Here is a 17500-nt window from a genome sequence, read left to right as displayed (position 1 = left end):
ACTATTCCATGTCACATGACTGGCGTCTCAGTGAAGTGGGTGAAAGGTCAGTGGCCTGATATAGATAGGAGGCCTCGCCAATAAACACCTCAGTGGGACAGTAAATACACCAGAACAACATTTGAAGACATCATTTTGCATGCAGACACTACCTTTTCTTCAATGAAGTCCCTCGGCAGTACTTTTGTGTTCCTGTCCTCGCTCTTGCCCTTCAAGTGGTTCCCTCCTCAGGTGGTGTGACGCTAAGGACTCCCACTCCCTCTCCCACGTAACAGGACACCAGACACGTGCACCGAGGAGGACGCCTGTGTCCTTCATCACTGTCGCCTGCAGCCTGATGACAACAAGCACACAAAGCAAGGAAGAGGAGTGACATCATGCTGTGACATCATGCTAGAACTAAGTTAGTTAGAGTAAAGCAGGAAGAGGAATGACATCATGGTGTATCATCATGAGTGGGGTTGCTAGAACTAAGTTAGTTAGAATAAAAGCAAGGACATGAAGTGGAATGTGGCCCTCAAATAAAAGATGACCTTATTTTGAGCTAAAACTAAACACTTTGAGGAACTCATTGCTCACTTTATCATCTGATCTGTGTCATAGAATATTTAGTTTTCACTCAATTCTTCTTAAACTCTTAATTCCTATGGTTATTTTCTATTATATTTTTTGCGAGCATTATTACTACTATTTGATGTTTTTATTGATTTATTATTTAAATATATTTGTAAAATATTATTTTTATGTTCCATTTATTTTATTGCTAGCATTATTCTTACTATTATATGTTGTTTTTATTAATTTATTTTATATATATATATATATATATATATATATATATATACACACACACACACACACACACACACACACACACACAGGTAAAAGCCAGTAAATTAGAATATTTTGAAAAACTTAATTTATTTCAGTAATTGCATTCAAAAGGTGTAACTTGTACATTATATTTATTCATTGCACACAGACTGATGCATTCAAATGTTTATTTCATTTAATTTTGATGATTTGAAATGGCAACAAATGAAAATCCAAAATTCCGTGTGTCACAAAATTAGAATATTACTTAAGGCTAATACAAAAAAGGGATTTTTAGAAATGTTGGCCAACTGAAAAGTATGAAAATGAAAAATATGAGCATGTACAATACTCAATACTTGGTTGGAGCTCCTTTTGCCTCAATTACTGCGTTAATGCGGCGTGGCATGGAGTCGATGAGTTTCTGGCACTGCTCAGGTGTTATGAGAGCCCAGGTTGCTCTGATATTGGCCTTCAACTCTTCTGCGTTTTTGGGTCTGGCATTCTGCATCTTCCTTTTCACAATACCCCACAGATTTTCTATGGGGCTAAGGTCAGGGGAGTTGGCGGGCCAATTTAGAACAGAAATACCATGGTCCGTAAACCAGGCACGGGTAGATTTTGCGCTGTGTGCAGGCGCCAAGTCCTGTTGGAACTTGAAATCTCCATCTCCATAGAGCAGGTCAGCAGCAGGAAGCATGAAGTGCTCTAAAACTTGCTGGTAGACGGCTGCGTTGACCCTGGATCTCAGGAAACAGAGTGGACCGACACCAGCAGATGACATGGCACCCCAAACCATCACTGATGGTGGAAACTTTACACTAGACTTCAGGCAACGTGGATCCTGTGCCTCTCCTGTCTTCCTCCAGACTCTGGGACCTCGATTTCCAAAGGAAATGCAAAATTTGCATGGTTGGGTGATGGTTTGGGGTGCCATGTCATCTGCTGGTGTCGGTCCACTCTGTTTCCTGAGATCCAGGGTCAACGCAGCCGTCTACCAGCAAGTTTTAGAGCACTTCATGCTTCCTGCTGCTGACCTGCTCTATGGAGATAGAGATTTCAAGTTCCAACAGGACTTGGCGCCTGCACACAGCGCAAAATCTACCCGTGCCTGGTTTACGGACCATGGTATTTCTGTTCTAAATTGGCCCGCCAACTCCCCTGACCTTAGCCCCATAGAAAATCTGTGGGGTATTGTGAAAAGGAAGATGCAGAATGCCAGACCCAAAAACGCAGAAGAGTTGAAGGCCACTATCAGAGCAACCTGGGCTCTCATAACACCTGAGCAGTGCCAGAAACTCATCGACTCCATGCCACGCCGCATTAACGCAGTAATTGAGGCAAAAGGAGCTCCAACCAAGTATTGAGTATTGTACATGCTCATATTTTTCATTTTCATACTTTTCAGTTGGCCAACATTTCTAAAAATCCCTTTTTTGTATTAGCCTTAAGTAATATTCTAATTTTGTGACACACGGAATTTTGGATTTTCATTTGTTGCCACTTCAAATCATCAAAATTAAATGAAATAAACATTTGAATGCATCAGTCTGTGTGCAATGAATAAATATAATGTACAAGTTACACCTTTTGAATGCAATTACTGAAATAAATCAAGTTTTTCAAAATATTCTAATTTACTGGCTTTTACCTGTATATATATGTAAAGTATTATATTTATTTTTCATTGTATTTATTGCTAGCATTATTCTTACTATTTTATGTTGTTTCTATTGATTATATATATATATATATATATATATATATATATATATATATATATATATATATATACACATACATACATATATATATATATATATATACATACATACATATATATAACATATATGGGATTGATATATTGATATATATATATATAAATCCCATATATATAAATAAGTGAAGTGAATTGTATTTATATAGCGCTTTTCTCCAGTAACTCAAAGCGCTTTACATAGTGAAACCCAATATCTAAGTTACATTTTTAAACCAGTGTGGGTGGCACTGGGAGCAGGTGGGTAAAGTGTCTTGCCCAAGGACACAACGGCAGTGACTAGGATGGCAGAACCGGGAATCGAACCTGCAACCCTCAAGTTGCTGGCATGGCCACTCTACCAACCGAGCTATACCGCTTATAATAAGTAAGCATTATTCTTACTATTTTATGTTGGTTCTATTGATATATATATATATATATATATATATATATATATGTATGTATATACTGTATATATTTATATACTGTATATATATATATATATATATATATGTATATCAATAAAAACAACATAAAATAGTAAGAATAATGCTAGCAATAAATCAAAATTAAAATTAAAATAATTTACAAATATGTTTTTATAATAAATCAAGAAAAACAACATCAAATAGTAAGAATAATGGTAGCACTAAATACAATTGTAAATAAATATATATTTAACATACATATATATATATATTTTTATATACCATGTCATGTCTTGTTATTGTCAACGGTGCTGTGTGTGTCTTTGAAACAGGTGTCAAGCACTTTGTGTGGCAACTTGCCTCTGTATGAAATGATTGACTCCTTCAAAGCCAAGTAAATACTGTACTTATTTACAACGTTACTAGCAGTTACTAACAAGAACCTCCTCTAATGAATAAAATACTGACAATTATAGTGAAAGTGTAAGTAATTCATGTATTTCTATTTCATTGCCTTTTAACTATTTAATACCAATCATGTTTATTTGATGGATGTAATTATTCCATGCAGTATTTACTTATGTTCTTTACATATATATGTTTATGTTATTAGTTATATTTTACACAGTATAGGAGTGTGTCACCGTCTGCTGCCACCTTGTGGTTTGTATTGGGTTTTCCATTTTTGGTGCAGTTGACCTTGTTTGTTCACTTCATTTCTCCTTCCCCTTAGAGTTCCTGTGTTCCCATTGTGGGCGGAGTTATGAGACGTGCACAGCTGCTCCCAATTTACTTGGGTGCTATTTAAGCGGCACCTTGGCAGCCGGATGGCACTCGGTGATTCCACTCCTCGGCTCTCCAAGCCTGACGACTTCCACGCTTCGTGTTTTTGCTGCTTGTGGTCCTGGCCACTCCCGGTGCCATCCAGCTTGGTGTCAACTTTGGAGGTAGCACGTTTTGCAACTCCAATAGCACCCGGGTAAATTGGGAGCAGCTGTGCACGTCTCATAACTCCGCCCACAATGGGAACACAGGAACTCTAAGGGGAAGGACAAATGAAGTGAACAAACAATGTCAACTGTACCAAAAAAGGAAAACTGAATACAAACCAAAAGGTGTGTGTCTCTAACTGTTACTGCTAGAACACTCCAGAATATTACGAATAGAAAACACTCTAAAGCTCGCAGACGCACCAGGAACTTTAACTTATTAGTGAATCCCAGAGCCCCAAAAAAAGTCTGCGAGCTTTAGAGTGTTTTCTATTCGGGAATGTTCTAGCAGTAACAGTTAGAGATGCTACCTCAGTAGAAGCATTTAAGTCCCATCTTAAAACTCATTTGTATACTCCAGCCTTTAAATAGACCCCTTTTTTAGACCAGTTGATCTGCCGTTTCTTTTCTGCTCTGCCCCCCCTCTCCTGCTTGGAGAGGTTATCAAGTGGCCCCAGCTGTTCATCAGTTGGTGACGTCGCTGCGCAGTTGACTTGTCTCCACTCAAGATGATCTCCTGCTGACCCTACTATGGACTGGACTCTCACTATTATGTTAGATCCACTAGGGACTAGACTCTCACACTATTAACTAGATCCACTATGGACTGTACTCTCACACTATTAACTAGATCCACTATGGACTGGACTCTCACACTATTAACTCGGTCCACTATGGACTGGACTCTCACACTATTATGTTAGATCCACTATGGACTGCACTCTCACACTTTGAACTAGATCCACTATTGACTGGACTCTCACTATTATGTTAGATCCACTATGGACTAGACTCTCACACTATTAACTAGATCCACTATGGACTGGACTCTCACACTATTAACTCGGTCCACTATGGACTGGACTCTCACACTATTATGTTAGATCCACTATGGACTGCACTCTCACACTTTGAACTAGATCCACTATTGACTGGACTCTCACTATTATGTTAGATCCACTATGGACTAGACTCTCACACTATTAACTAGATCCACTATGGACTGGACTCTCACACTATTAACTAGATCCACTATGGACTGGACTCTCACTATTATGTTAGATCCACTATGGACTGGACTCTCACACTATTATGTTAGATCCACTATGGACTGCACTCTCACACTATGAACTAGATCCACTATGGACTGCACTCTCACACTATTAACTAGATCCAGTATGGACTGGACTCTCACACTATTATGTTAGATCCACTATGGACTGGACTCTCACACTATTAACTAGATCCACTATGGACTGGACTCTCACACTATTAACTAGATCCACTATGGACTGGACTCTCACACTATTATGTTAGATCCACTATGGACTAGACTCTCACACTATTAACTAGATCCACTATGGACTGGACTCTCACACTATTAACTAGATCCACGATGGACTGGACTCTCACACTATTATGCTAGATCCACTACGAACTGGACTCTCACACTTAACTAGATCCACTATGGACTGGACTCTCACACGATTAACTAGATCCACTATGGACTGGACTCTCACACTATTAACTAGATCCACTATGGACTGGACTCTCACACTATTAACTAGATCCACTATGGACTGGACTCTCACACTATTAATTATATTCACTATGGACTGGACTCTCACACTATTATGTTAGATCCACTATGGACTGCACTCTCACACTATTAACTAGATCCACTATGGACTAGACTCTCACACTATTAACTAGATCCACTATGGACTGGACTCTCACACTATTAACTCGGTCCACTATGGACTGGACTCTCACACTATTATGTTAGATCCACTATGGACTGCACTCTCACACTATTAACTAGATCCACTATGGACTGGACTCTCACACTATTAACTAGATCCACTATAGACTGGACTCTCTCACTATTAACTAGATCCACTATGGACTGGACTCTCACACTATTAACTAGATCCACTATGGACTGGACTCTCACACTATTAACTCGATCCACTATGGACTGAACTCTCACACTATTAACTCGATCCACTATGGACTGGACTCTCACACTATTATGTTAGATCCACTATGGACTGGACTCTCACTATTATGTTAGATCCACTAGGGACTAGACTCTCACACTATTAACTAGATCCACTATGGACTGTACTCTCACACTATTAACTAGATCCACTATGGACTGGACTCTCACACTATTAACTCGGTCCACTATGGACTGGACTCTCACACTATTATGTTAGATCCACTATGGACTGCACTCTCACACTTTGAACTAGATCCACTATTGACTGGACTCTCACTATTATGTTAGATCCACTATGGACTAGACTCTCACACTATTAACTAGATCCACTATGGACTGGACTCTCACACTATTAACTCGGTCCACTATGGACTGGACTCTCACACTATTATGTTAGATCCACTATGGACTGCACTCTCACACTTTGAACTAGATCCACTATTGACTGGACTCTCACTATTATGTTAGATCCACTATGGACTAGACTCTCACACTATTAACTAGATCCACTATGGACTGGACTCTCACACTATTAACTAGATCCACTATGGACTGGACTCTCACTATTATGTTAGATCCACTATGGACTGGACTCTCACACTATTATGTTAGATCCACTATGGACTGCACTCTCACACTATGAACTAGATCCACTATGGACTGCACTCTCACACTATTAACTAGATCCAGTATGGACTGGACTCTCACACTATTATGTTAGATCCACTATGGACTGGACTCTCACACTATTAACTAGATCCACTATGGACTGGACTCTCACACTATTAACTAGATCCACTATGGACTGGACTCTCACACTATTATGTTAGATCCACTATGGACTAGACTCTCACACTATTAACTAGATCCACTATGGACTGGACTCTCACACTATTAACTAGATCCACGATGGACTGGACTCTCACACTATTATGCTAGATCCACTACGAACTGGACTCTCACACTTAACTAGATCCACTATGGACTGGACTCTCACACGATTAACTAGATCCACTATGGACTGGACTCTCACACTATTAACTAGATCCACTATGGACTGGACTCTCACACTATTAACTAGATCCACTATGGACTGGACTCTCACACTATTAATTATATTCACTATGGACTGGACTCTCACACTATTATGTTAGATCCACTATGGACTGCACTCTCACACTATTAACTAGATCCACTATGGACTAGACTCTCACACTATTAACTAGATCCACTATGGACTGGACTCTCACACTATTAACTCGGTCCACTATGGACTGGACTCTCACACTATTATGTTAGATCCACTATGGACTGCACTCTCACACTATTAACTAGATCCACTATGGACTGGACTCTCACACTATTAACTAGATCCACTATAGACTGGACTCTCTCACTATTAACTAGATCCACTATGGACTGGACTCTCACACTATTAACTAGATCCACTATGGACTGGACTCTCACACTATTAACTCGATCCACTATGGACTGAACTCTCACACTATTAACTCGATCCACTATGGACTGGACTCTCACACTATTATGTTAGATCCACTATGGACTGCACTCTCACACTTTGAACTAGATCCACTATGGACTGCACTCTCACACTATTAACTAGATCCACTATAGACTGGACTCTCACTATTATGTTAGATCCACTATGGACTAGACTCTCACACTATTAACTAGATCCACTATGGACTGGACTCTCACACTATTAACTCGGTCCACTATGGACTGGACTCTCACACTATTATGTTAGATCCACTATGGACTGCACTCTCACACTATTATGTTAGATCCACTATGGACTGCACTCTCACACTTTGAACTAGATCCACTATTGACTGCACTCTCACACTATTAACTAGATCCACTATAGACTGGACTCTCACTATTATGTTAGATCCACTATGGACTAGACTCTCACACTATTAACTAGATCCACTATGGACTGGACTCTCACACTATTAACTAGATCCACTATGGACTGGACTCTCACTATTATGTTAGATCCACTATGGACTGGACTCTCACACTATGAACTAGATCCACTATGGACTGCACTCTCACACTATTAACTAGATCCACTATGGACTGGACTCTCACACTATTATGTTAGATCCACTATGGACTGCACTCTCACACTATTAACTAGATCCACTATGGACTGGACTCTCACACTATTAACTAGATCCACTATGGACTGGACTCTCACACTATTAACTAGATCCACTGGACTGGACTCTCACACTGTTAACTAGATCCACTATGGACTGGACTCTCACACTATTAACTAAATCCACTATGGACTGCACTCTCACACTATTAACTAGATCCACTATGGACTGGACTCTCACACTATTAACTAGATCCACTATGGACTGGACTCTCACACTATCATGTTAGATCAACTATAGACTGGACTCTCACTATTATGTTAGATCCACTATGGACTGGACTCTTACTATTATGTTAGATCCACTATGGACTGGACTCTCACACTATTATGTTGGATTCACTATGGACTGCACTCTCACACTATTATGTTAGATCCACTATGGACTAGACTCTCACACTATTAACTAGATCCACTATGGACTGGACTCTCACACTATTAACTCAATCCACTATGGACTGGACTCTCACACTATTAACTATATTCACTATGGACTGGACTCTCACACTATTATGTTGGATTCACTATGGACTGCACTCTCACACTATTATGTTAGATCCACTATGGACTAGACTCTCACACTATTAACTAGATCCACTATGGACTGGACTCTCACACTATTAACTCAATCCACTATGGACTGGACTCTCACACTATTAACTATATTCACTATGGACTGGACTCTCACACTATTATGTTAGATCCCCAATGGACTGGACTCTCACACTATTAACTAGATCCACTATAGACTGGACTCTCTCACTATTAACTAGATCCACTATGGACTGGACTCTCACACTATTAACTAGATCCACTATGGACTGGACTCTCACACTATTAACTATATTCACTATGGACTGGACTCTCACACTATTAACTAGATCCACTATGGACTGGACTCTCACTATTATGTTAGATCCACTATGGACTGGACTGCCACTATTTTGTTAGATCCACTATGGACTGGACTCTCACACTATTAACTAGATCCACTATGGACTGGACTCTCACACTATCATGTTAGATCAACTATAGACTGGACTCTCACTATTATGTTAGATCCACTATGGACTGGACTCTTACTATTATGTTAGATCCACTATGGACTGGACTCTCACACTATTATGTTAAATCCACTATGGACTGCACTCTCACACTATGAACTAAATCCACTCCACATCCATTGCACTGGTGACCCAGGGTGGGGTCCCCACATCTGTGGTCCCCTCCAAGGTTTGTCATTGTTTTCCCATTGGGTTGAGTTTTTTCTTGCCCTCATGTGGGATCTGAGCCCAGGTTGTGGCTTGTGCAGCCCTTTGAGACACTCGTGATGAAGGGCTATGTAAATAAACTTTGATATATATATATTATATATACTGTATATGACAAATGTTGGTTTTATTAATTGTACTGCTTAATATGAACCATTATTATTATCATTAACACCACACACACACCCAGTGTAGCCACGCCCCTACACTCAGTCATGGCAGACTAAATATTAGATCAATTACAGCCAGGATACAAAAACAAGTACTGATGCATCTATTATCCTTATATTGACTATAATTAGTGTCACATCAAGGATCCTGACAATAGACTAAGTCATTAAAGAAAGATGTGCAGGTAGAAGACAGCTTCATAGCAGACGGAGGTGGGCAGAGGAGGAAAGGTAGTGAAGGAAAGAGATTGTTGATCCATGGTCACCACAGTGTTGTGTTCTAGACTGGCCATCAGGACCTGCTGGCCTACAAGCGTCCCCTGGCCCACCAACGCCGCTTTTGGCAGCCTGTGCACCTGGCCAAGAAAGATTGCGGTGAGGGTCGGAACACCAACCATCTCCCACTGGCCTGGCCTTACCTGCCCCCACTGCTGTGAGCGCACGCAGAACGAGGTCATCACATTGTGAGAGTTGTCGCCGCCGACCACCAGCAGCCGGTCAGCGGAGGCTCCCAGGAAGTAAAGAACTGGAAGGTGGACGTGGGCCCTGGTGAGGGGGGGACGCAGCTCAGACCAGGAGTCTGCAGGGAGAGACATGCATGCCAGGACTTATCCAGAGTAGAGGAGAGACATGCATGCCAGGACTTATCCAGAGTAGAGGAGAGACATGCATGCCAGGACTGATCCAGAGTAGAGGAGAGACATGCATGCCAGGACTTATACAGAGTAGAGGAGAGACATGCATGCCAGGACTGATACAGAGTAGAGGAGAGACATGCATGCCAGAACTGATCCAGAGTAGACGAGAGACATGCATGCCAGGACTTATCCAGAGTAGACGAGAGACATGCATGCCAGGACTGATCCAGAGTAGACGAGAGACATGCATGCCAGGATTGATCCAGAGTAGACGAGAGACATGCATGCCAGGACTTATCCAGAGTAGACGAGAGACATGCATGCCAGGACTGATCCAGAGTAGAGGAGAGACATGCATGCCAGGACTTATCCAGAGTAGAGGAGAGACAAGCATGCCAGAACTGATCCAGAGTAGAGGAGAGACATGCATGCCAGGACTTATCCAGAGTAGAGGAGAGACAAGCATGCCAGAACTGATCCAGAGTAGAGGAGAGACATGCATGCCAGGACTTATCCAGAGTAGACGAGAGACATGCATGCCAGGACTTATCCAGAGTAGAGGAGAGACATGCATGCCAGGACTGATCCAGAGTAGACGAGAGACATGCATGCCAGGATTGATCCAGAGTAGACGAGAGACATGCATGCCAGGACTTATCCAGAGTAGACAAGAGACATGCATGCCAGGACTTATCCAGAGTAGAGGAGAGACATGCATGCCAGGACTGATCCAGAGTAGAGGAGAGACATGCATGCCAGGACTGATCCAGAGTAGAGGAGAGACATGCATGCCAGGACTTATCCAGAGTAGAGGAGAGACATGCATGCCAGGACTTATCCAGAGTAGACGAGAGACATGCATGCCAGGACTTATCCAGAGTAGACGAGAGACATGCATGCCAGGACTGATCCAGAGTAGACGAGAGACATGCATGCCAGGATTTATCCAGAGTAGAGGAGAGACATGCATGCCAGGACTGATCTAGAGTAGACGAGAGACATGCATGCCAGGACTTATCCAGAGTAGAGGAGAGACATGCATGCCAGGACTTATCCAGAGTAGAGGGGAGGAAGGTCTACCTTCTTCTGTGTGGTACTGCAGCAGCACCTTCTCTCCTGTCCTCTGGATGCTCCCCAGGACTAGGAGGCAGTGTGCCAGGCTGGTGGCCAGGGGCACGTCGTGGGACAACGACACGCTGAACTGGAAGTCCGTCAGCGGCAGCGACGACACAAACCTACAGCAAAATGGCATTTAGGAAGGAATATGAAAAATACACCCCATTTCCTTTTAGACCAGTTGATCTGCCGTCTCTTTTCTGCTCTGCCCCACTCTCCACGAAAGAGAGGACGGGGGCACAGATTCGGTAACCACAGATGACGCGCTAGCTGTCCAAAGTCGGGACCCAGGGTGGACCACTCATCTGTGCATCAGTTGGTGATGTCTCTGCACTGCTGACTTGTCTCTACTCAAGATGATCTCCTGCTGGCCCCACTATGGACTGGACTCTCACTATTATGTTAGATCCACTATGGACTGGACTCTCACTATTATGTTAGATCCACTATGGACTGGACTCTCACTATTATGTTAGATCCACTATGGACTGGACTCTCACTATTATATTAGATCCACTATGGACTGGACTCTCACACTATTATGTTAGATCCACTATGGACTGGACTCTCACACTATTATGTTAGATCCACTATGGACTGGACTCTCACTATTATGTTAGATCCACTATGGACTGGACTCTCACTATTATGTTAGATCCACTATGGACTGGACTCTCACTATTATGTTAGATCCACTATGGACCGGACTTTCACTATTATGTTAGATCCACTATGGACTGGACTCTCACAATATTATGTTAGATCCACTATGGACTGGACTCTCACAATATTATGTTAGATCCACTATGGACTGGACTCTCACACTATTATGTTAGATCCACTATGGACTGGACTTTCACACTCTTATGTTAGATCCACTATGGACTGGACTCTCACTATTATGTTAGATCCACTATGGACTGGACTCTTACTATTATATTAGATCCACTATGGACTGGACTCTCACACTATTATGTTAGATCCACTATGGACTGGACTCTTACTATTATGTTAGATCCACTATGGACTGGACTCTCACTATTATGTTAGATCCACTATGGACTGGACTCTCACTATTATGTTAGATCCACTATGGACTGGACTCTCACTATTATGTTAGATCCACTATGGACTGGACTCTTACTATGCTATACTCTGGGCGGCATGGCGTAGTGGGTAGAGCAACCGTGCCAGAAACCTGAGGGTTGCAGGTTCGCTCCCCGCCTCTTACCATCCAAAAATCGCTGCCGTTGTGTCCTTGGGCGGGACACTTCACCCTTTGCCCCCGGTGCCACTCACACCGGTGAATTGAATGATAGGTGGTGGTCGGAGGGGCCGTTGGCGCAAATTGCAGCCACGCTTCCGTCAGTCTACCCCAGGGCAGCTGTGGCTATGAAAGTAGCTTACCACCACCAGGTGTGAATGAATGATGGGTTCTACATGTAAGCGCTATATAAATCCCAGTTATTATTATTATTATTATTATTATGTTAGATCCACTATGGACTGGACTCTCACTATTATGTTAGATCCACTATGGCCTGGACTCTCACTATTATGTTAGATCCACTAAGGACTGGACTCTCACTATTATGTTAGATCCACTATGGACTGGACTCTCACTATTATGTTAGATCCATTATGGCCTGGACTCTCACTATTATGTTAGATCCACTATGGACTGGACTCTCACTATTATGTTAGATCCACTATGGACTGGACTCTCACTATTATGTTAGATCCACTATGGACTGGACTCTCACTATTATATTAGATCCACTATGGGCTGGACTCTCACACTATTATGTTAGATCCACTGTGGACTGGACTCTCACTATTATGTTAGAACCACTATGGACTGGACTCTCACAATATTATGTTAGATCCACTATGGACTGGACTCTCACACTATTATGTTAGATCCACTATGGACTGGACTTTCACACTCTTATGTTAGATCCACTATGGACTGGACTCTCACACTATTATGTTAGATCCACTATGGACTGGACTCTTACTATCATGTTAGATCCACTATGGACTGGACTCTTACTATTATATTACCGGTAGATCCACTATGGACTGGACTCTCACACTATTATGTTAGATCCACTATGGACTGGACTCTCACTATTATGTTAGATCCACTATGGACTGCACTCTCACACTATTATGTTAGATCCAGTATGGACTGGACTCTCACTATTATCTTAGATTCACTATGGACTGGACTTTCACTATTATATTAGATCCAGTATGGACTGGACTCTCCCACTATTATGTTAGATCCACTATGGACTGGACTCTCACACTATTAACTAGATCTACTATGGACTGGACTCTCACACTATTAACTAGATCCACTATGGACTGGACTCTCACACTATTAACTAGATCTACTATGGACTGGACTCTCACACTATTAACTAGATCCACTATGGACTGGACTCTCACACTATTATGTCAGATATACTATGGACTGCACTCTCACACTATTGACTAGATCCACATCTGTGGTCCCCTCCAAGGTTTCTCATTGTCATCCCATTGGGTTGAGTTTTTTCTTGCCCTGATGTGGGATCTGAGCCCAGGATGGCGTTGTGGCTTGTGCAGCCCTTTGAGACACTCGTGATTTAGGGCTATATAAATAAACTTTGATTGATTGATAGTGACTCACTAGGATTTTGTTTTAATTCAGCTGCAAAATGAAAGTTGTAGCGTAAAGTTAAAGAGCCTGAGTGTCCGTGTTTCCCGAGTGTCCCTGAACACACCACACAGTAAAACAATCCAGGGTAATATGGTAGTTTTGTGTTGTCCGTGGATGTAAACAAAGTCATGTGAGTTCTTGGATAACAAGAACGCCAGCACTTTGATAAAGAAGGCGAGAAACACCATTGAAGCCAAGAAAGGACACAGGTAGTGTTCCCACTTCCCTCACTGTCAAGCCTTCAATTAAAGCAAACCTGATGCTGAATGATCATTTATTTTTGTCATTAATGTGCTTTTTGCATTCATTTCTAGTGATCTATTAGAATAGTCAACTGGTACTGTATATTAAGGGTGTCAAAAAATAGATTCTCAGATTAATCTTGATCCTTATTTGTAACGATTCTTAATCGACCTTCACAAACCACAACAACATCTGTACCGGGCAAGGAAAAACTCCAACAGGCCGAGATGGGGGAAAAAGAAGAACCTTGAGAAGAGACTGCACTTATCATTTTCAGTCTGGGGTCAAAAAAATAACCTTATTACTTTACTGGCCTTTTTCTTGCCAGGTAGATAACTAGCATGCAGGTGAGTGTCTGCCACTAACCTCCAGGTGTCCTCCCACGGGTTGTAACATTCCACAGCTGTGTGGAGGGCCGTGTTGGAGTCTGGGCTGAGCAGGGAGTCCAAGTACCAGCCGCCCACTGCATAGATGCGGCCCTGGCAGCACACTGCACTGAAGTGCCTTCTACGCTGTGGACAACATGCACTTTACTCATTACATTACATTACTCATTACATTACATTACTCATTACTAATACACCCCCATACCATCACAGATACTGCCTTTTACACTTTGCACCTAGAACAGTCCGGATGGTTATTTTCCTCTTTGGTCCCAAGGACACAACGTCTAGTTTCCAAAAACAATTTGAAATGTGGACTCGTCAGACCACAGAACACTTTTCCACTTTGCATCAGTCCATCTTAGATGAGCTCGGGCCCAGCGAAGCGTTTCTGGGTGTTGTTGATAAATGGCTTTGGCTTTGCATAGTAGATTTTTACTGGCACTTACAGATGTAGCGACCAACTGTAGTTACTGACAGTGGTTTTCTGAAGTGTTCCTGAGCCCATGGGGTGATATCCTTTACACACTGATGTGGCTTTTTGATGCAGTACCGCCTGAGGGATCCAAAGTCCTTAATATCATGGCTTACGTGCACACAGATTTAGATACGGGTACATTTGTCAACAACATTTGAGAGGAAAAGGTCTCTTGTGTACAGAACCTTTCCAAAAAATGAGAATATCGCGGAAAAGTGTATTTATTTCCATAATTCCATTCAAAAGGTTAAACTTCCATAGATTATAGATTCAGGACCCACAATTTAAATAATTTCAAGTATTGAGTTGTTTATTTGTACATCATTTGGGCCTCCAGCTCGCAAAACTCAGGAAAAACAAGATTTCTTCACAGTATTTTCATTTTTTGAAATCCTGTTTTCGTGAGTTTTGTGAGCTGGAGGCCCAAATGATGTACAAATAAACAACGCAATACTTGAAATTAGTTTAAGTTGTGGGCCCTGAATTTGTGATCTATGGAACTTTAACCTTTTTGTCAGGTTCAAACACTGATGACATCTATTAAACAAGACAAGAGGCAAACAATTAAACAAAGACAGAATTCAATTTGGACTCAATATTGAGGAGAGTCGTCTGTATACTGTACCCTTGTACAGTATCTCAGCACGCTCTGCCAAAAGATTGGACCCTCCCCGACCACATGGCCACCGCTGTTTCCAAAGGACAAAGGTCGCAAAAAGTTCACAGAAAAGGTCAGTTCAAAAAGAGTTCGTAAAATAGTTCCAAAAGAGGTCCATAAAATAGTTCAAAAAGACATTCGTAAACCAGTTCAAAAAGAAGTTCAAAAAGAGGTCGTCTGGAAATTGGGCAGATCTTGTCTTCTCTCCGCTTTGAGGTCCTTGGGTTAGAACAATATCTTTCTGTTGATTACCATACATGAAAGAACATAGGAACACCTTCACCTTGCTTCCCCCCTACACAGTGGAGTTTTACGAGCCTTACTCTTGGTAGGTTTCAAAGACAGCTTTTGTCTTCTCACCAGATCCTCAATGTAACAAAGTTTGTGTGATAATTTAGAAACAATTATTCTAACACTTTTAATTGGCATTATGGAAATAAATACACTTTTCCATGATATTCTCATGTTTTGTATCTAGTCAAAGCTTGGGCATATTTGCGTATGCGTGGGTTTGCCTTACCTTGATGAGCGGAGCAATGGCGGCCCATTCCTGAGTCAGAGGGTTATACCTAAAGGAGGCCATCTTGAAGTGCCAGCTCCTCCCTGCGAGGGTCCTGTAGCCTCCTATGATGTACAAGTAGTTGTACATCACCACTGCACTGAAGCTCCACTTGTCAGCTGTGAAGGGGAACTCTGTGATGGGACGCCATCCTCCACCGTGCAGGGCAAACACATGGCGAGCACGCTCTGTGGCCGGGTCTCTCCAAGTGGTCAGGTTCTCCTTCCTGAGGCTGCAGAGGTGCGGCTTCCCTTGCGTCCTCAGCAGGATAAGCTCCTCCCTCTCCTGGTCAGTCAGACGCCTAAGGAAGCACAGGTCAGCGTTATTATCTTTGCGCTGTCCTCCAAATCTAAACATCAGACATGGAAAATTATCAGCTGGACTCTCGACCCAATTGACAAAATCTTTTCGACGAGGAAAAGAGGTTCTGGGGAGCCTGGCTGCCCTGATGAGGTACGTGAGAGATTCCTGGGATGAATGGAGAACCATGTGCCTCTCAGTCCTTTCCATCGAGGACGTGGAAGACATCTACCTATTTGGAACCGTGCTCGCGGGGCACCTGCTGATTGGGCTGGGCATTGCTCTGGTGTATCGTCAAATTCGTAAGACGATGGCAGCCACTCTAGGGGCCCAAAGGCTGTTCGTCGCAATGGAAGGTTTGGGCCGGGCTGTGGGATCACAGACTGGGGCGATTTCTGAACTGAATCGCAAGATGGATCACATCATGGAAAAGCTGGTTGAAAGGGAAAAATTGGATATGAGGGCCAGCATGGACGAATAGAACAGACCAGCCATTTTAATGTCTGCTCGCAGAAAAACAAAAATCCTAATCTCCGATTTGACTCCCTCGAATGGCCTTGACGCTGCAACAACAGGAGCAGGCTATTCTGAAAACATCCCCGAGGACACCTCAATGATGGACGCTTTTGACCTCCCTCCCTCCTCAACGACACCTGGAGTTGAACTTTTACTTGCATGCAGAACGGCCCCCGGCCAATGGACACTACATCAACACACCCAAGACAATGGGCATATACACACACACCCTCCTCCCCCACCCCACGCCTTCACCACCGCTTGATGCCCCTTCGGGGTGAT

General features: G+C 42.4%; 2 protein-coding genes across 7 annotated transcripts in view; both read right to left on the bottom strand.

Moving 5' to 3' along the window:
* The window catches only part of cpt1b (carnitine palmitoyltransferase 1B (muscle)), a 29820-nt gene extending 25976 nt beyond the window's left edge, over positions 1 to 3844 (bottom strand). For 2 of the 5 annotated variants that reach the window (XM_061969151.1, XM_061969150.1), the window contains exons 1-2: positions 3816 to 3834; positions 153 to 334 (exon numbers count right to left, since the gene is read on the bottom strand). The gene's annotated coding sequence lies outside the window, so the exon portion shown is untranslated. Of the gene's footprint in view, positions 1 to 152; positions 335 to 3815 lie in introns of all 5 variants that reach the window. The other 3 variants (XR_009816066.1, XR_009816065.2, XM_061969152.1) reach the window with 3 other exon arrangements.
* A 5784-nt stretch (positions 3845 to 9628) lies between these two features.
* Positions 9629 to 17500, bottom strand: part of LOC133611333 (kelch repeat and BTB domain-containing protein 13) — an 11913-nt gene continuing 4041 nt past the window's right edge. For both annotated transcript variants that reach the window (XM_061968037.1, XM_061968038.1), the window contains 5 exons: positions 16364 to 16703; positions 14688 to 14833; positions 11336 to 11490; positions 10037 to 10197; positions 9629 to 9973 (listed from right to left, as the gene is read on the bottom strand). In XM_061968037.1, the coding sequence (XP_061824021.1) occupies positions 9785 to 9973; positions 10037 to 10197; positions 11336 to 11490; positions 14688 to 14833; positions 16364 to 16703 (991 nt within the window). In that variant the 3' untranslated portion in view covers positions 9629 to 9784. The remainder of the gene's footprint in view (positions 9974 to 10036; positions 10198 to 11335; positions 11491 to 14687; positions 14834 to 16363; positions 16704 to 17500) is intronic.

Source organism: Nerophis lumbriciformis, linkage group LG08 (genome assembly GCF_033978685.3).
Source record: "Nerophis lumbriciformis linkage group LG08, RoL_Nlum_v2.1, whole genome shotgun sequence".
NCBI classification, from domain to species: Eukaryota; Metazoa; Chordata; class Actinopteri; order Syngnathiformes; family Syngnathidae; genus Nerophis; species Nerophis lumbriciformis.
Note: the sequence above shows the minus strand (reverse complement) of the source record. Positions and strands in the feature narration are given on the sequence as shown.